At 39.1% G+C, this 20,699-nt stretch overlaps 1 protein-coding gene across 2 annotated transcripts in view; it reads left to right on the top strand.

Annotated features, from left to right (window-relative positions):
- CFAP54 (cilia and flagella associated protein 54) overlaps window positions 1–20,699 on the top strand; it is a 116,199-nt gene that overhangs the window by 13,294 nt on the left and 82,206 nt on the right. For both annotated transcript variants that reach the window (XM_081209623.1, XM_081209624.1), the window contains exons 7-22: window positions 646–759; window positions 852–953; window positions 1,781–1,979; window positions 2,969–3,055; window positions 4,969–5,081; window positions 5,172–5,343; window positions 6,931–7,016; window positions 7,978–8,112; window positions 8,778–8,928; window positions 11,990–12,060; window positions 12,653–12,781; window positions 14,483–14,615; window positions 16,279–16,353; window positions 16,447–16,565; window positions 18,118–18,288; window positions 20,157–20,249. In XM_081209623.1, the coding sequence (XP_081065749.1) occupies window positions 646–759; window positions 852–953; window positions 1,781–1,979; window positions 2,969–3,055; window positions 4,969–5,081; window positions 5,172–5,343; window positions 6,931–7,016; window positions 7,978–8,112; window positions 8,778–8,928; window positions 11,990–12,060; window positions 12,653–12,781; window positions 14,483–14,615; window positions 16,279–16,353; window positions 16,447–16,565; window positions 18,118–18,288; window positions 20,157–20,249 (1,950 nt within the window). The remainder of the gene's footprint in view (window positions 1–645; window positions 760–851; window positions 954–1,780; window positions 1,980–2,968; window positions 3,056–4,968; window positions 5,082–5,171; window positions 5,344–6,930; window positions 7,017–7,977; window positions 8,113–8,777; window positions 8,929–11,989; window positions 12,061–12,652; window positions 12,782–14,482; window positions 14,616–16,278; window positions 16,354–16,446; window positions 16,566–18,117; window positions 18,289–20,156; window positions 20,250–20,699) is intronic.

The following is a 20,699-nucleotide window of genomic DNA, read 5'->3' as shown; positions in this document are numbered from 1 at the left end:
CAAATGACTTATGCTTGGATAAAATAGACAGGTTACCTCTGTAATTTTTAGTTTACTTTCCCCCTTTTCTCAACCTTTTGCACTGAAGATATTGTTAGTTTTGATTTCAACAAGTGACCAACATACTGGTCCTTCTCTGTATAGTTATGACTGCCATAGAGGAACATTTTATTCCTGCAGCATAAAACATATTTCTGTTGTAGACCATCTGATACCTTTGACCCTGAAATCCAAGTACATCTTCTCTAATCTGCCTATGTGATTTAGCTCTAGCCTACTCTGTTCAGTCTTTCTGCCTATTCTGTCTCCAACATTCTCCATAATGTGTTTTGCTCTGCCTACTTACTTTCTTAGTAATCTGAATCCAGAATTTTGGGCAGCTAAACCTAGAATGGTTATCTGGACCCCAAGCACTGCCATTGTTGGTTTTTCCTGATCCACATGAAGCTTCCCAGATTTTTTCTCTATCTTATTTGGAATGTGACTGTAGGATGGGCACTGGAATTCTGAATGCTAGCAGTCAGTGGAGTTCTAGTTCAAGATGGGGGACACAGTATTGCCATTTCTTCCTATTTCCACACCTGCCTTTATTAACAGGAAAATAATAGGCACTCCAGTTTACATATATATATTATTGTTCTTCAGATATTTGCACGTCGTGGTTTGGTTAAAATAGATGAACTAAAGCAAATGGAAAATATGAGTTCACCAGCATTAAGCACAGAAACAAAGAGAAAATTCAAAGAAGCAACTGTGAAGGTATTCATATTTTATAGGGATTTATAGTATTTAGGAAAGTGGAACATGTAACATAATAATTTATGCTTTTTTTCTTTCCTCTTTGGGGTCAGATGGCAGCAATGATCTTCAAAAGATCAGCATTTGAACCCAGAAGACGACCAAAGGGGCTTTTTCGTCCAAGAGTGAAAAATAATATGAAAGATATACAACATGTATGTATTAGCCATTTCACCCTGTCCTGATCTGGACCCCATGAGGGTAACTTAGCCAGGCAGGTAGCAGGTATGGTCAGATTTGAGTTGCAGTACCTTGGATAGCTCCAGGGAGCCAATTTGTATCAACAAGATTCAGAATTCAACTGAGGCCTTTTATATTGCTTGATTGGACCAACCTTCCTGGGCCAACCTCTTCTTGAAGAACAGAGATCCTTAATGTGAGTGCAGTGAACTCCCCCCCACCCCCGTGGGCTCCATTTGGCTCACCAGGCATTCACCTGCCTTGCACCTGCTGTTCATCAATGCCCACACAGCCTTTGCAAGGCACTTTGAAACCCTTACTATCAGCTGTAGGTGCTTCAAAGGGCAACACGGCCCTCTGCAAGCACCAACAACTGGCTGATTGTCAGTGCATAAAGAGACCTGTGTACATTTGAAGCCCCGACAATCAACTGTTCACTAAACCCTGTCATCTATTCTGCTGACACCACCTCTTCATTGTCATCCCACTATCAGTCTACTGGCTTGGAGCCTTCTTCCCCTGGCAGTTCCCTGGCAGGTGCTCCTCTGCATCCAGCCAGTCCATGACTTCCCTAAAATGTCTTAAAAATTCTGCTTCATAAAGATTTACTTTTTATAATTTAAATATGACACAAGCAAACAGAGCTTTCCTTAATTCCAGCTAAGACTTACACTTCACACTGGTTTTTTACCTATCCGTGCACAGTCTAACTTAAAGCTCTCCAGCATGGTTTTATATGGAGCTGTTTACTTACGACAGCTATTTTAAATATGTGATCCTTGATTATTTTTGTTTCATTTAGCTTCCTTGGCCTCGGACAGTCTCAGAACGGCTGATGATGGAGATATTTGATTGCAATTCATCTATCTTTTTTGGCATCTTGGAAGCTCTGTTTGATAGAAATAGGCGGACACTGATCCCTAGCCCTCCTATTCCTGATGAAATGGAAATTCGTGATGTCATTTCAGAGTTGTTTTTTGCAGGCGTGGATATTCTTGATGGTAAGTGGATGAAATTGACTGTAGAGAATTGGCTAATTATAACAAGGAAAACCAAATGTAATTCTTTTATTACTTTTCAAAAATTGGAAGTAATTATCATTGTCAACATGTGGAAATTCTACTCATTATATCAGAAAGTAAAATGTTTGTTTCTTAAAAATTCAAACTGCGCTAGGACTGAAGAGTGCTCTGCTTTAAACTAGTATCGGAGTGGAAGAAAAATAAGACACAGTAATAGTTTTTTCAAAGCTGTGGAAGTATGAACACAAGAAACTGAGCCATATGTGAGGCAGTGGAGAAATCACATGAATACATGTAGGGCTACCAAAATCCACAGTAAGCAAGAACGTCAACCGAGAGATGGATATTTGGATTATAACTTTCCTAAAATCAATCTAATTTTAATTATTCTCCTATTGGAGACTTTAACATTTTGAACTTTTCTATTTCTTGCTTTCTTTGGACTTCAGCTTTCAGCATGATGTTAAACTATGACTGTTCTCTTGATGTATTTTCTGAGATCCAATAACCCCCAACAGCTGTGATGATGGTGGTGGTTGGTGGGGAGAGATCTAATCTGACAGCAGGTGGGAAAGAAATAGTATGTTAAATGAAGAAAAACAAGTGAATTGAGTAGAGTTGGGATAGCTAATGTGTTGCCCTCTGGATATTCTTGGACAATTCTTATCAGTGTTAAGCCAGTATGGACAGTGGCCAAGGATGATGGGAGTTTTAGTTCAACATCTGGAGGGTACTTCTTTGGCTATCCCTGTAGTAGAGACCATTCTTATATAACTATTGAACCATATTCAAGGAGGTAATAAGCAATTTGAGCATGCCTTCTTATTACCAAAAGATATTGAAATGTTGCTCTTTTAGGTTGCTCTTTTAGGAAACTTACATGTACAGTAAGTGTATTTCAAAATTATATGATAATTAAACATCTTGTAAAATAGTACATGAGGGCTAACAAGATAGTTTTATTGCAGGTGGTGGCGTAGCTGCCCGAAGCAGCTTAATCCCTGTTTCTATGGTTATAACTGGAACATCAACACTTATGGAACAGATCTTAGCAGGTAAATTAATGGTTTTTATTCTTGTAACGCTGACAGAGCAATACCAAGTGGCAGATCTTAGACCACATTTAAAGCCCTGGCAGTTCCTGCTGGCCTGGGCTGCAGAAGGTCCTTTTTCCGCTGTGTCATAACCAGGGGATTTGTGGGGTTTGGGATCCTGTAGACTGCACTCTGAAACACCATCTTTCAGGACTTTCTGTGGCTGCTTCTGGTAACATCCTGCTTGTCATGGCAGATCTTGCGACCTCCACTGTGGTGGAGACCCCACACCCAGTGGTGCTCCTATTTGCTGGCAAAGGACAGCGGAGAAGGACTTGCACATCATAGTAACCTAGCCAAACTGAGATATGAATATCAGGGAGTTAGGATTGCATCTTTGATGGTTTGGGGATAGGATGTGTTAAAATGATATTATTTGCCAGTGGTAATCTGACTATTGTAGTATTTTCTACAGGCTTTTTTGTTTACCTGCACTCACACCCCTTTGAGGTGGAAGGCCAGTTAACATTACCACTCTGCGGGACACTTAGAGAGGAATTCAGCATAGTGCTATGGCAATTGTTCTGTCAGTGCAATTTTTTTTAGCTTGTCTGATGGAATGATCTCCTCCTTCCCCCTATATTGTTCTGGGGGTTCTCCCACCCCCTCCTGTCAACCCAATTTTGGAGGACATGGGAGAAACCCCATTGTACTAGCGGGGAGCCCTTGCACTGACTTCCACTGGCAAGACCGATTAGTTGACTCCTACCCTTAAATTTCTTGCTACATTCGATCATGCATTCAGTGAGCAGATTAGCATAAGCATTGTCAGCCATCTGGAGTTTGTGTCTGTGAAAAGTGATGCACATTATGGGAATGGCCTACTGCATGCTAGAAAAATTCTTAAATGACAACCAAAAGGCTTGTGGTAACAAAGTGAGCTGAGTGGATCTCATATCAAGGGAAGATTTGCTTCCCTCATGGGCAGAGTAGGTTCAAGCTGTTCAGCCACACTCTCTTAGTATTAGGGACACTTAGAAGGCCCCTCAAGTAGCAAGGTTCCTAATCATGTACCGTATTTTTCGCCCTATAGGACGCACTTTTTCCCTTCCAAAAATGAAGGGGAAATGTGTGTGCATCCTATGGGGCGAATGCAGGCTTTCCCGGGCTTCCTGCAGCTCTGCGCCACCCTCCAGATCCCGGCGCGAAGCCGCGCGGGGCTCCGGAGGGTGGCGCAGAGCTGCCTGGATTCCGAAGCCTGGTGCGCGCTGAAGAGCGCACCCGGTCTTCGCGCACCTCTCCGCAAGCCTGGGGAGACCGGCTCCCTAGGCTTGCGGATAGCAGGATGTTCTGGGGGCTGGGGTCGGGGGAAGCTCGGGCTTCCCCCGCACCTGCCCCGTGCCGGGGGAAAAAAATATTTCCCCCCCTTTATTTCCCCCCCCAAAAAATAGGTGCGTCCTATGAGGCGGTGCGTCCTATGGGGTGAAGAATACGGTAAATACTTCTGAGTGCAAAAGCCCAAATCACAAATTTGTGCTAAATGGGAAAAATCTGAGAGGAGCCCATGTGATGGTTGGTGGAGAAATGGGGGCAGGGCTTCTACAGTTTGAACCCTTGCATTTTCAGTGTGTATTTTGTGTTGCTTTGTGTTTTAAAAATAGAGAGACATATGTCTTTTATGTAAATAATTTGACCCTTAAAGGGCTAGGGAGATTTAAATGGAAACCTTTCTTCACAGCTACCTCTTTGAGTAGAAGTTTGAATCAGACAAAGTCTTCATAGAAAGCTATTGGTCTACTGCAAAGGAATTCAAAGGAATCATATTGGTCCCATACTTGCAGAAGTAGTTAAATCAGTAAATAAATAAGTTTAGTGTTCTCCTTTCTGTTTGTGAGTATTGTGGGAGTCTTACACCTTTTGTGTTACTGTTATAGGGAAGAGTGGTATTTCTGCATATGCTGCCTTGAGATTTCTTAAGATGGCTTTCAGCTATGAGGAGTGGGATAGCTTTGATCACGCAGCTATAGTGTTCTTTTCCTTTCTTCAGGTAAATTCAGTTTCTCAATGTTAAAAGTAGTTTGTTGTGCTTAGATTTCAAAGGCCAAGCAAGACCTCTCATTTCTCCATATATTTATAGAATCAAAAGGCCCCCAAATGGAAGAAAGCAGAATCAGAACTCAAAATACTTCTAGTAATGCAGCCTCTAATATCTGCAAGAAAACCAAGACACGGCTTGTGTGTGCATGGAAATGTTATCAGAGAATCAAGTACTTTTCGTAGTCCAGGAAGAAAATCCATCACATTTCAAGGTGTGTCACAGTTAGTAGCTGCTCAGTTAATGATTACACCAAGAAGTTATAATACAGGATAAGGAGAAAGTGAAAGTCATCTGATATGTTTTTCTGAATATTGGTAATAAAACATGATTCACTGTACCTCCCAAAATGTGACTAACATTATTAACTGTTAAATATTTGTACTGGTGTACCATTGACTATAATGGGAAGAAAAAGAACTTTAAAACTTAGGCAAATTTGACATTGTCAAATGCTTTCTTGGCACCTAAAAACATTAAAGCTTCTTGTTTTTCATTTCTTTCTTCTAAATATTCTATTACACCAGTTATGTTTCTAATATTATCTTTCATTTTTCTTCCTGACAAAAATATGGCCTGATCCTGATGGATTTCCTCTTTTAATACAGTTTTCAACCCATTAGCTAATATGTCTGCAAACAGTTTATAAACGTTATTCAACAACAAAATAGGTTGATAGTTCTTAGCCAGCTCTGGATCTCTATCTTGCTTATGAATCAAAGTTATGTATGCACTCTTCCAGGATTCAGGTAGCTCTCCTGTATTCAAAGTTCTATTCATAATATATTTTTAAAGGTTGTATTAGGTAATCTTGTAATTTTTTATAATATATTGCTGAAAGGTCCGGGTGCCTCTCCTAATTTTGTCTGTAAAATTGCTTGCTGTAATTCCATCATTTTGACAGGTCTATTCAGAAATGACACTTTATCTTTTGGTGTCTTAGGTACAGTAGTTCTCTGTCTTCTAAATATTTACCAATTTCTTCTAAATTAGCTTGTTTGGCTCGATATAGTTCTGTATAAAAACTCACAAATTGATCTCTTATTTTGGATTTTCCACTACTCTACCTCCTACATTTATTCTATTAATGCAGGTTTGTTCTTGTTTCTTCTTTATTTGCCAAGCTAATATTTCCCTGGCTTGTTAGCTTGTTCAAATTGTTTCTGTTTTAAATATTTAATTTTCCATTCTATTTCCTGGTTTATTATCAGTGAATACTGCATTTGCAACATCTTGATATCTTTTTTTGAGGGAAATTTATGAATTCTTTCTCTTTTTACTTCTTGTAAAATTTCTTGTTTTTTCTGCTCTCTTATCTTTCTTTGGTATGCGCTTTGCTGTATTAAAAAAACCCTGCATTACTGCTTTACTTGCATCCCATATCACCTTTAAATCTGTTTTGCTCCTTACATCTTAAGCAGTTCATTTGTTGGTCCCACAAATTTGGAGATATTTGTTACTTCCTTTTCCATACAAATAAAAAAGCCTGACCAAGATTTTGAGATAGCTTTTTAGAGTAGGTAGATGTTTGGGATCTTGGATTAAATACTCTTTTCCTGTTGATTTTCTTTTTTTATACTGCACTCCTCATTATTAAATGACAAAACTTTAAACTTAAACTTTAAATTTTCCAGATAATTGACCATGTTCAGAGAGAAATTCTGTATAACAGTGGGAAATTGCTTCATTTGTATTTCATGTAATTTCCTGCATTTGCTTCAACTGAGAATTCGGATTTAAATATATTTTTTACGGAATTGACTGCTTTTAATTTTCTTTTCGAAATAAATTGCAATGGTAGATGGAAGAGTACCAGCAGGAAAGACTACTGATGAAATTTTTACATTGGCAAGAACTCTTTATTCCTGCATCAATACACCTGAAAAGGTATAGTAAAACTGAGGTTAAGTATGAACTACATGAAATTGGTGTGTTAAATTAATTTATTGTGCAAAATATTTTTTATAATAGACAATGGATGTCAGATTTAGAAAGCTGCAACAATATTTTTAGTTTCATAACAACTAAGCAGAAATATAACACAGGAAAGGGCTGTAGTAGAACATGTGCTTTGCAAGCAGTTCAGTCCTTGGCATCTCCAGGTAGAGCTGGGAATGTCCCAAGCGTCACACCCTGGAGAATCTCTGGAAGCCAGCAGATGATGCTGAACTGGATGTACTGATGATCTCACTTGGTATAAGACAGTTTCCCGTGCAACACTTTAAGGAAACTTTCTAAAACAACAACAACAACACTATGTTGCAAACAGAAGCACAGGGTCGTTCTGAAGTACTGGGATGTAATGGGAGCTTGTTAGAAAATAATGGCAGCTACAAATTATAAAAAGAGAATTCCAGGCTTGTTCACAATACTGAGCCTCTTTACACGTTTGTGTGCTTGCACATATCTGTAGCATACCAACGAATGCATGTTGGTCCATTCTTTTGCTCTTCAGCTCTGGCTGTCTGCCCCTTTGGTACCACCTACTTTTCCTTCCTTCTTTCTGTTGGGGAATGATGTCCCCTAAGGGTGGTTACCTAAAACGTAAAGACATTGCAACTATTTCTTTCCAGGTCAGAGGATGAGATGGTGGCAGGAGCAGAGAGTGCTCCATCTTCTCCCTTTTTAAGCAGTTGGCTATGCAGGGCTTTGTTCACCAAGCAAGAGAAGTCTGAGGAGGAGGCAGTGACCCATTTGGCTTGCTGGGAGGGAAGAGAAGGATGAGATACTAGTGTTCAATCCTGCAAATGCATTATTGGGTTTTAAAATTTTGTGACTTTTAAATTTTGTGACTTCACACCCTCAAAAGCCAGGTAGTTGAAATCTTTGAAAAATACCTTTTCCTTAGGTTCTCCTGCCAGACAGAGAAATGATGACAGATGCAACCATGTTTTTGTGGCAAAAGTGCAAAATTGCAATTCTGAGGATCCAAAATAGCGGAAGCTATTTCTTAAAGTCTCTTCATAAATACCAGACAGCCAAGGTAAACCTTTCTCATAACTCATATTGATTAAGGTTAATTATGTATCACACATCCAGCTATCTAGAAATGCTCCTGTGGTGTTGGTAATGATGCATACTCATTAGTACTCTACCTGTTCAGTATAAATAGCTATACTCTTGACATGCAGGGCAATTTCTATAAGAGAAATGAAAGGTCAGTTTGACTGGCACAGAAACTTGAAAACTAAGAGAGGAAAAGGTATAAGATGTGGAGGAGCTTCAACTTAGTGTTTTTGAAGCAACCGGTGGCATGACAAGCAAAGGTTTGCTAGCAGCTTGAGAAGCAGGGACCCAGGAGAGTGTGACTGTTCCATGCCATTACTGATAGTTGAGTCCATCCCACCAGGCTGAGGAAAAGTCAGTGGTACTATGGCAGTCTAGCTTGACAGTGATACTGTCCTCCATAGGCAGGTGGCTTTAAAGAACATAGATGAGGTCCAGGGCATTGGATCTATGTCTGAAGGGGAAATCTAGGACTCTGCACCTCACAGATGGGACAATTCATTGTGTTGTGGCTCTGTCCTTCAGTCTAGGAAATGCAGCCTGCCATATCCATGTCACACAGTCGCTCGCCAGATTTCATTCACAATTTTTAAATAACTTTAAATAAAAATGTAAAATGGTTTAATATTTTTTCCTCCTTAGTGGGTACACATACTTTGTGTAATTAATGAAGTGATTCATGCCATTAATCTTGGAGATACTAATACTGTGGTAATGGCGGAAGTTGCATTACGGCTAACATCAGTGATGGAGACTATTGCAGACTTCACAATCAAATGTGGAACCACATCAGGTATAGTCTTTATGAAAACATTGGTTGGTTGTAGCTAGGAACATTCTGTTACTGATGGCCTCAGCAGCATGTGGTTCTGACCTAAGGGAAAAGTTAGAACCAGGCAAGCAGGACAAGGCAAGGCAAAGCAGGGCAAGGAGATGCGAGGATTTCAGGATTCACTGGCACTCCAGACAGCTCTCTGCAGAGCTTAGTTTAAAATCTTGAAGTTTTTTCAGTCCTCAAGGCTGCATTCTGTTATGGGCAAGCTCCTGGAGGTCACTTACCAGTAGTGGGTGTGGCCAGAGACAAAAGCAGCCAGGGCAACAAATGTGCCATTGTACAGTAGCTTACATTTGAGCCATGCAGACGCTAGAAGTTCCTATACGTCAGTCTTTCCATCCTCCCTCCCAACAAGCAAGAGGTATTACAATTAAGGATACATTACAGCCAAGTAAAAGCACTTGTGGGGGACACGGAGCTGGGCTTTGCGGGAGCAGGGTGGCGTAGGAAAAACAGATGTAGCCTAAGGCCAGATATATCTGCACTCTGTCTATGAACTTGAGTCTCCCCTGCCCCCAGTTTAGACAATGCACAATTGCCACATAATGCAGTGAAGATTGAGCAGTCATTCTTTGAGCAGTCATTCTTTGCAGCCTGAATGCTACCTTTTATTATTTTATTTTACTTTTATTTATATCCTACTTTTAAAACCAATTATCAAAGGGGTTTATAGGAAATAAAATGTGTCAATACTAAAACAGCACTAAAATATACATAGAGCACAAAAACGCACTTGCGTTAAACTAACAACAGTAAGAGAGTTTGTGTACTGGTCCAGTAAACGCTTCCGCTGCGCCACCAGCAACAGCTCTCTTTGCAGAGCATTAATTAAGTCCAGTGCAGAGATTCTTGTTGCAGTACAAGCTTCAAAGTCTCAGCAGCAAAGAAATAACGACACAGGGAAGCCTGTCTTTCCAAAGACAGGTTTATTGCAGAAAGATAACAGAAACACCTCCGGAGCTTTCGGACATTTTTGCTTCACGCCCCACACACAGAGAAAACAAACACTCTTTATATACTGAGCAACTTAACAACTTAACAAGCTTGACTACTTAAAGTTACATGACATTGCTAACTTGCCAGCATCTTAGGTTTCACACCCTAACAAACAGAAGCAATTGTGAAATTGCATCCTGGAACAAAAAGGGTTTTGGTAACCATCTTATGGGAAAGGAAGGAGCTTGTTAGATTTCCTGAAGGAGAAGATTCCTTAACACTCATCTGCTAAAGAGACAAAAGAGCAGGCTTCCTATGCTGACTTCAGAGCCCTTAAAATAACCTAGCCCTCTGTGAATTACATAGGAGCTCAGATATGTTTTGATCACGAACTACATTTGTAGAACTGTTCCTTTCCTCAGATAAGAGCTTTTACCCAAACTGTATAAAATACTTAATGACCTCTAAGCTATACACAACCATATTAAAAATAGATGGGAAAATGTTTTTCAAGAGAGTATAAGTGAATTTCAGTAAAAACTTGTATATTTAGACTCTAGAGGGACTGAATTATGCAGTTGATGTTATTGTTTAAGAAAATGCAGGCAAACTACGGTAATGTAGTGATGTGGTTTTACATTAGCAGCGATAAAGATGATGTGTGGAACTGTTCATGTGAGATGTTGGTAGTGTGGGGAGACTATAGTAGGAGTTAAAACACATATGGGGAACTTGTAAATGTGTAGTACTTTTTTGTAAGAACACAATAAAAGGAATTGAATAACAATTGTGATAGCATTGCCTGTAGATAATTAAGTTTTATTGTACAACAAATTTTAAGATAAGAGCTATAGAAAGTAAGTGTCTTAAGTAATCCGTAATGTTATTAGCTTCCCACATTTTGGTTGCAACACACTGAAATAAAAAAAAAGTCCTTTGAGGGATAGAAATGGGTAAGAAAGTTATAGGAAGTGGTAGGCATGCTGAAACATAAACATGTATAGGACCGATCAAATTGGAACAATTTTTTAAAAAGCATTTGCTTTTCTTTCTTAACTTTGAACTTGCCAGGAGCAAATAACTTTTATAACTATGTTTCTATCAGTGCTGTTCTAGACATGCCTACTCACAAGTAAGACCCATTGTGGTTAGCAGGTCTTAACTCCCAAGTAAATGAGTATAGGACTGAAGCCTAAATGTTATATGTGTAGAGAATTGCATATATTTTCTTTATCTCAAGGTGGCTAAACTGTGGCCCTCCAGATGTTTTTGGATTATAGTCCAAATCATCCCTGACCATAGACTGTGTTGGCTGGGGTTGATTGGAGCTGGAGTCCAACAATATTTGGCGAGCCACAGGTTTGCTACCCCTGCTTTACATAAATGAGGGGGTTTTTCTTTTCCTTTTTTCAGATTTGGTGCTTCTATGCAGGGCTTTAAAGGTTTATATCATACTGGTGTTGCAGCAGTGTTGGGATTACCCTAGCAGAAAGTTTTGCCAGAATAACTCTGGTGCTACACAGTATAAAGTTCTCCATGTCGGCATATTTCAAGATGAGCTGGTGCTGGGGACTTGGCTGAGATTCTTAAGCAGTTGATTGCACTGTTCATTCTTTAAAATGTTAATTTTAATGAGTTGGTCTGCCAACAGGCCTGGTGCCTGAAGCCAGCTCCCCGTAGAACACATCCTTGGGGATCTTGCCATCTTCCATTGTCTTCTGAAAGAGACGGATGCCAATGAGAATATTTTAGTGGGAAAACTATGGTTTTGAAATACAATATTTTCTGATACCTGATAAATGAAACTACAGAATCATTTAGGAAGCATTTCGCTAGGACTGCAGTCTGTTTAGCATTAGCCTCTGTGAAAAGTGCTGTACATTAAATTGAAATTTGAATCGTATGACATTTATGTGCAGCTGCTAAGTTCTGGACAAAATATATTTAGCTACTTTGTCAATGCATGATAAATATTTGCCATTGTAGAAACAAGGTAACAAACTGGAAGACTTCACTGCTGGAGTCTTTGGTTAATATATCTACTACAGTGTCCCTTTCTAACTTGATTTCTCCGCCTCTTTAGTGCCAATAGAAAAAAATGATGCTGCATTGGTTTTGGAATACTGTGTTGAAGATGTGCCTTCATTAATACAGGTATAGTGTCCTTTTCTACTAGACTAAGATATGCCACTGCTTAATATTCATAATTTTGAATAGAGGTAGCAGGTAGGGAAAACCGATAGGAAAGTGCGACACACACACACACACACACACACACACACACACACACACAGATATATATCAAGCTCAGGTTTTCTCCAAGCTTCTCTCGGGTGAGTGTGGGAGCAGGGCATGGGTTTCTCCATCTTTACAAACTCACAGTTCCTTAATTAGTATCAACACATCCTACGGATGTGTTGCATTGACCTTTGCTGTGTATATAGACCCACATTTAACCAGAACCAAATAATGAGGATAAAAGAAGCCAAAACTAGAAATAATGGTTAGCAAGTTGGGAATTGTTTGCATGATTGTTGGGGCAGGAATAATCTTGTGCATGCAATTTGAATAATCTTAGCATTTATCTACTAGCTTTTAGCTGGTGAGCAAATTGTTCATATGGACCCCAAAAGATTTCATTTTGCTTCTCTCCTTTTTATTTCTAGTTCTTAAATTTGTCTTAGAACCAACATCAGTAGCTTTCCAATTTTCATTTTTATTAATCTAATGTGTGGACTCCTTTTAGAAATCTCCATCAGAACAGTTGCATTTGGCTTATGAGTACCTGGACAGAGCAATTAATGCAATGAATCGAGCTCGCCTAATTACTCTTTTACCTGATGGTACATCGGTGCTTGATAACTGCTGCAAAAAGGTATGCGCTTCAACTGATGTGAACCACAATGCTCAGATTTGCTTGGCTCATTGAGAGCACCCCTTTTCCCACTCTTTCTTTCCACCTTCTCATCCCATTTTCTTTCTCTCACCCCTAAACTGCTTAAGCATCTGATCTATATATCTCACATTTTTTTTTCTTATCCACCAATTCTCTTAACAATTTTCAGTGGAGCTTTTCCATTCTACTGAAATTATTTCATCCATTATTATTATTTTTTGCTTGTCTGTCTGCAGTGCCATATTTCTCATATCTTCCTCCTCTATGTGTCATTCTGGGGAAAATAATGGGAGCTTGACTGCTAAGAGGAACAGCTGCTACTGTTGCCCATGGCAGTGGTCAAATAGACAACACAAACATATATAACACTTCTCTCACACAGCACAAACATGCTTCTATCTCCCAAGCGCATCTCTTTCTCTCTCACACACACATCCATAGGGATTTGTCTGGGTAGGGATTTTTTAATAACTTTCTAAATAACTGGGTGGGGATTTTTAAATAACTGATCCCCACTCCATTGTTTCACCTATTCAAGTGTCTCTTCAGGAGTTGTGTCAGAGTTGTATACAACCTAGCTTAATAGGGTAGAATTGAGTTTCTCACTATGACTATCATTCCATCCATGTAAGCCTTTCCACTTGCCAGGCAGAACAATCTCCCTCGTCCTCTCCTTGTGTGTACTGTTATAGTCAAACCTCTGTTAACACCTCTGTTATCGTACATTTTGGCTCCCGAACGCCAAAACCCCAGAAGTAGATACTCCAGCTTTTGAACATTTTTTGGACCAGAACTTCTGATGCGGCTTCCGCTTGAGTGCAAGAAGCTCTTGCAACCAATCAGAAGCCACACTTCGGTTGTCGAACATTTCGGAAGTTGAACGTTCTTCCGGAACAGATTACGTTCGACAACCGAGGTTTGACTGTATAAGGGTTCTCACCCTCTGAAGCAGATTTGGGGAAAGGAGAGTAGAGAAGTCCTGTTGAACTAGGGAGAGCCATTGCATTGGCTTCCGCCAGAGCAGCAGGTTAGTTGATTCTGTCTCTAAATGTTTAACCAAACATTCAATAATTTGGCATGAGATATCTATTTCTGTAGGTGCAAATACAACTTTTGCACACTATAGGAAAATTAGAAGGCTTTCACATGTATTAACTGCATATGTCTGTTAAATGGGTTTGTGCTTTCCTCAAGTAGAGCAAGTGTATAGTGTGTACATAATTTAAAGACATTTCAGACATCCATCACTCAAAATTCCTGAAACAAGCATTTTTGGCAAAAAAATATATATACTTATAATGGAGATAATAAGTAATTCTTTCTTGATCTGCATTGTAGCATGGGAACGTAAAGAATGAATGATGTGTAAGATGATGAAAGTTAAGATGAATGAAGTGGCCACGAAATTTATTAGAACAGATCATTAGGGTATTTTTCTCTAATGCCTTTTTTTAAAGCATCTTTTTAATAAAAGAAATAATTGTGTGTGTCTCTGTGTGTAATGTTTATTTCCATGCTCTGTCCCATCTGTTCTTTATTTATTTGTGATTATTATTGCCCTTTGTGAGGGTTGTTTAATGGAACCCCAAAAAGTAATTTTTAAAGAATCGTCACCAGTAACACTGAAAAATGTCCCCTAAAATGTTTAAAACTGAATTTTGTTTAATTCCTTTCTATCAGAATTGGAACAAATGGTCAGCATATGACATCAATGAAAAATCTGTAATAGGAAACAATTTTATTATGGATTTACACATTGAACTTATTCAGGCTCAGCATCGAGTAGCTGTTAAACTTCTTAACTTGCCACAAGGTAAGATTAAGTAAAACTGACAGATGCCATGTTTTAGTAAAATATTTTTGCAGAGGAAGACCAGTATGGCTTTATGGTAATATGATGTAAAATATTGCCCATTATATATATTTTTTAAAGCTCAGTGATTTCCTGGCTATTTTGGTGGATGTGGATGACTGTTGTCCAACGTAGTACCTATACTGTATGTAAAATACATATTCAAAGTGCAGTGCTTCTTGCTAAAAATAAGAGATTTTTCTACCCAGCTAGGTTATCTATTCCTCTTATGGTACATGTAACATGGTTGCAGAAGTGCCTTCTCAAAAGTGCATATGTATTAGTATTGATGAATACCATACCATTTTGTAAACACTATTTTTTTACATTAAATTTTCAAATAAATTTGATTACATTCCCCAGTATCCCAACACTGGAGTGTGTGTTTATTGTGTGGCTGGGAACTGGAGATTGATCTGCTGGTTTCCCAAGCCTGTGTTGCATGGCTCATTTGGGCCATTGCGTGACCCCAAAGTGAAAGCTGAGGCTGGTTTTCTCTGGCACAAGGGTTGGAAAAGGAGTTGGTGCCATATGGTGGGATATGATCACCTTTGAAAGGAGACGAAGGCTGCCCAGTAACGGGGAGAAGGAGCAATTCAGCAAGCTGGAGCAATTCACCAATCAACAGATCTATCCTCTTGGGTTGGAAATGTCTGTCAAAAAGACTTGGAAGATTAGCTGCCACCAAGACAGAATACAGAGGGACCATTAGAAACCTACTGCAGTAGTACTGCCCTTTAAAAAGCTAGGAGGGGCACCAGGGTCACAGGGAAAGAAAGTGTACCACTTTGCTTGTTTCTACACCTTTCCTTCATCTTCTTGAGTTTTCCTGAGGGACAGTGGATGAAGCTGGGCTATTGAGCCAGATTACTTAATGTTAGTTTTGTTTTTGTTTTTTTAAAAAGCAAGACTACGCACTCTCTCAGAATTGCTACCATTTCATGAACCCCTGATTTAAATGTTTTAGTGTTAAGTATAAGTGAGGGGGAAAAATCATTTGAAGATCATTGTTAAGCATCCTAAGCATCCCCTTTCAATACAAGGAAGGCATTCATTTTGCATTCTGTCTGTCTTGTTCTTCCACGAGTAGCTTTTGAGTTTCGAGTTCTGTTATGCTGCAAGCATCTGGCACCCTCATTCTAAACCAGGAATAATCCAAATATTGGGCCTAAATAAACCTTTTCTATTCATCTCAGATTTGAAATTAACAAACTTGCAAACTGTGGATAATATACATGTATCTTGAAGCATCTATATGCAAATGCAGTGGGGCCCACCTGTCCACTCAGGATTCCTGGTGCTTGCACTCAGGTGCAGAAAGGTGATATCCACAGCATGTGTTGCAATGCTACACCTGCATCTTTTGAGTAGCAGCTGTATCTGCAGCAACTGTGTGTGCCTAGCAGTGTGTGAAGCCACCCAGGCTTCATAAAAGGGATGCAATTTTGCATACTTCAGTGTACACTCTAGTTTTATACAATCTGAAGAGTCAAATGAAACGAAACAGAAAAGTAATCCTAATGCCACGGTGGGATGATAAATACAGGACTCATATAGAATCTAATGTATTACGTTGTTTTAAGCAAATGACATTTGATATAAACTAATGCTTACTTCTTTGTAGGCATTCAGATTGGTGGTAAAAATATCAAATCAAAGGCCACTGCAAAGAATTTACACCAGTTCAAACATTTAACAGGTAATGTACATTAATATGTACTTGTAAAATTAGATTATGGAAACACTGTGCTTTGCCTGATTTACTATTTTACTTTAAACAATTGCTTCACAGAACAAGATGTAACAAATAAAATAAAGAAGAATAAATTGTCCAGAGCTCTCTATTTGATGCAGAAGGCTACACTGATGCCAGTAGGGGCAGCCAGTTCTTCTCCAAAACAGCTGCTTGAGGTAATATAAATTACCTTGCAATTAACGGAAGTCCCATTATTATGCATCCTTATATTAGTTTGCTGTTGGCATAATTGTATGTTGAAGACTCTGAGGAAATCGTTGGCAATATAAATTTTAAAATTAACATTAGCAGCAAACCTGGCAGGTCTTTTTCTTTTTTTAATTGTGAGTTTTTAGGAAATCACTTCTCAAAATCATATATCTAAGTGTAATTCTATTTCTATTAAGCATTAACAATGATTCAGGTAAAATAAAAAAATTCCTTCCAGTAGCACCTTAAAGACCAACTAAGTTAGTTCTTGGTATGAGCTTTCGTGTGCATGCACACTTCTTCGTGTGCATGCACACTTCTTTAAGGTGCTACTGGAAGGAATTTTTTTATTTTGACCAACACGGCTACCTATCTGTAAATGATTCAGGTAGTGGGAACCAAAAGATTTAGACCTGGGGTCAGGAACCTCTTTCAGCCTGGAGGCTGTATTCCCGTTTGGGAAACCTTCCAGGGACATGGGTAGAAGAATGTACAGTAGGCTATATTCTAACCACACAAAAATAAGAGGTTTCACCTTACCAGCCCACCAACTCACCCTCCATCAGGCAATCAGTAAGCTTTATCACAGGTCAAGGACACATTCCTACCAGGCATTTCTTCCCTGGAACCCACTTTTGGGTTTATAAACAACAAGACAAATAACAGTTGGAGGTCTATTACATCATGCTTCTTCAGTTCCAGATAATAAATTTATTTACATATAAATGTATAGAAATATTACTTTAGTGAAGAGTTTGGTTAAGATTTTCATGTACTGTACTTGGAACCTATGGGAATCTTAACATTCCTACTGGAATGGTTCTTCTCCATTGGGCACCCCCAAGTGGGAACTGTTCCTCCTGTTGCTTGAGGCATGAAAGTGTCATCGCTCCCAACAGACTCTCACTCTGGAGTGATAGTTCTCACCCCAACTCTGATAGCTCATTATTATTTATTTAAATAGAGAACTAAATCAGGGGTTGTAACTAGCGGAAGACTGTCCAATGAATTTGTGATCAACCACTTAGATTTCCTAGGTCCAAGTATAAGGGTTTGTTTAGGCCACTGCTCTTCATTTCAGTTCTGTCTCAGTCCTGATCTTGATGCATTTTCCATAGATGTGTACTTTCTCTTTCCAAAGCTATAGCTACAAACCCTGTAGTGCAAATTCATAACTAGGGTGGGAAATGATGATAAAAGAGGAGGGGCAGGACAAAGTCTGGAAAGAGGGGCAATGGCAGGGACCTCTGTAATGAAATTTTGGTAAACGAGGAACAAACTTTAATAACAAACCAGAAACAGTGATAGATCACTGGGTGGGGTACAGAATGTGTCCGCTCTTTGCATAAATGTCACATAAATTGTGTGAAAAAATGCTTGTCCAGGAATGTTGTATTCCTGACTGTTCTTATTCTCTGCCCTATGAATCAGCTGTTCTTTATATTTATTCTCTCTGTTTGCATCTGAAATACAGTATATGTAAGCCAAATAACATTATTGAGCCTTTTTAAATCTTAGGAAGCGCTTACTCTAATACAGAAAGCAGAAGCTGAACAAAATGCAATACGTTCTGCTTTCTTGCAACCTGCAAGTAGCGTGAAAAGCAAAGTTCCACCTCCTCCTATATTGCTGTCCAGATCACACAATTCCATGGCTTTTAAACCAGCACCATTTGCTTCAGATGTTAAGGTAATACCTCTTAGCACACTCACACCCACATATATACACTAAACAACATTTGGCCAGTTTGTTGTGCCATGAATATGGCCAAGGGTTGAATGTATCCAACTCTATGTGCAAGTGGAATGGAATCTGTTCATGCAATGGGACTTCCCCTTCTCCTCCTCACTACAGTTCCCCATCTGCCATCAAAATCTACCCTGAGTGGTAGCTTCAGAGTGATTTGGGAACTGGAGGAGGGAGAAGAACATGAAGTCCCGTTGCGCAAGTAAAAGTCTGCTCATGCCATGTTGGACTCTGACTCATGGATGGTATCCATCACAGTAGTTCTAGTACTACAAGGATTTCATTTGCACAACAGAACTCCCTCCCTCTTTTCTCACCATGCGCTGCTCACCCCTGCTCTGGAGGGTTTGGGGAAACTCCGTAACAGATTTAGGAGGAGTGCAGGGAGAGGAAAGTGGGGGCAAAGGTGGCGTTCCATTGCTAGCAGAAGTACTTGGATACTGCCATGAGTCAATGGGATACACATACTTTTTACACAGAATTATATTTTGCTTGATTATAAGGAATGCAAGTACCTTTTCCCACTTCTTTTTAAATATAATTTTATGTTCAGTATTCAGTGTGAGCATGCAAGGTGTTCATCCATCAGTGAGATAATTCACTGACAAATCTTAAATGTAAAATATTTTATGCACGTATTTAAGTATCGACAGAAAGATAAATGTGTGCTCTGTGTACATCCTGCTATGGCACAGTTGTTTCTGCACAATGCTTTATGCAGATCAGAGCATTCATCACTAGGTGGCACAATATAGTCACATTTGTCATTTTTCATAAAGTTTTTTAAAAAGTTTTTTAAAATTGTAGATAGTAAACCAGATAGTTCATCACTCTAGAACCACATTTTAGAAAATAAATTCATGATTATATTGTTTGACATTCTAAGTTCCATTAAAATACATAAAATATTTAGACAGAAAGTCAATACTGCTCAGTACGCGAACTATAGCATACCTGTTTGAATTGAAAATGATTGAGTATTTCATTGAAATTGCTATATTTTGTTTTACAAGTAGCACTATGTTGTATGTCTCTCACATATTTTAGTTCTGTGGGCTTCTATGACTTCAGTATTTGAAGAAGCCAGTATTTAAATGTACAGTATATTGTATTAGGACCTGTATGCTGCAGAATTTGTTTCCTAGGGAGGTAACAAATATAATCCAGTGCTTTTTAGAAGGGGTTTTCACTGGTGGGGAGTGAACTCAGAAGGGCACTTTTAGCCAGACAAAAGGGGAATTTAAAGCATTCATAAACTACAAATTATATAATAAAATACAGTGGCTATATTATTGTTTTAACATTAAATGCAATTTAGGGTGCTTCCAGATAGGGGTTTAATATTGTTCAGATCTGACAAATGGGTGGTTTGCAGCAAGTTTATTTTTTACATCTTATTGAAATAATCGAAGAAAGAGCAAATGCAGAGTGGTGGTGGGAAATCAGGTCGGTGTTTGGATGTCAGTGATGTCGTGTGAAAACTCAGAATTTGGGTTCATGAGGAACACTTATTCTACAATAAACACCTGTCAGGGAGCACCCCTAAGAAATTTAACATGTACATTTAACAACCAACTTAATTTAAAGTAATTATTCACAGGTAGCTGCAGGGGGAAGGAGGGAATGGGAAATTTTCCTTTTGTGAACTTTGCAAAATTAAGTAGCACCATAATTAGAATCCCATAGTGATTTGGAAAACATTTTCCCAGCACCTTACTGTTTAACTGCCAGGTATTATAGAGCAATCCTAAACATTTTTACTTTGATGTTCTACTGATGTACATATTACAACTCTCATTTTCTTTTTAAAGATTGCATGGTACTGTATTTTTGGATGTGTAGCAGAAGGATGTAACCCAAAAGTCCGGTTAAATAATTACAGCCTTAAGAATACGGCAGAAGTGGTAAGGTCTTCTATAATCGTGGTCCTCTGTGAGTTTGTCTGCCTGACTACTTCTGAACTGCATTGCTGGTGCAGGCAAGAGTGGTAATGCTGAACGTAGTGGAAGAAGAACATACAGTGGTACCTCAGGTTACATACGCTTCAGGTTACAGACTCCGCTAACCCAGAAATATTACCTCGGGTTAAGAACCTTGCTTCAGGATGAGAACAGAAATTGTGCTCTGGGGGCGCAGCAGCAGCGGGAGGCCCCATTAGCTAAAGTGGTGCTTCAGGTTAAGAACAGTTTCAGGTTAAGTACGGACCTCCGGAATGAATTAAGTACTTAACCCGAGGTACCACTGTAATAGACTTTATGGGGAAGATGCAACTTGAGCCCACTTTAATTCCCATTCTCCTTAGGAATTCTGTAAGGAAATAGCCTAACTTTCCCCAGCTTTCAGTACAGTGGTAC

Source organism: Podarcis bocagei (genome assembly GCF_964188305.1).
Source record: "Podarcis bocagei genome assembly, chromosome: 10".
Classification (NCBI taxonomy): domain Eukaryota; kingdom Metazoa; phylum Chordata; class Lepidosauria; order Squamata; family Lacertidae; genus Podarcis; species Podarcis bocagei.
This window is presented reverse-complemented; position numbering and strand designations above follow the sequence as displayed.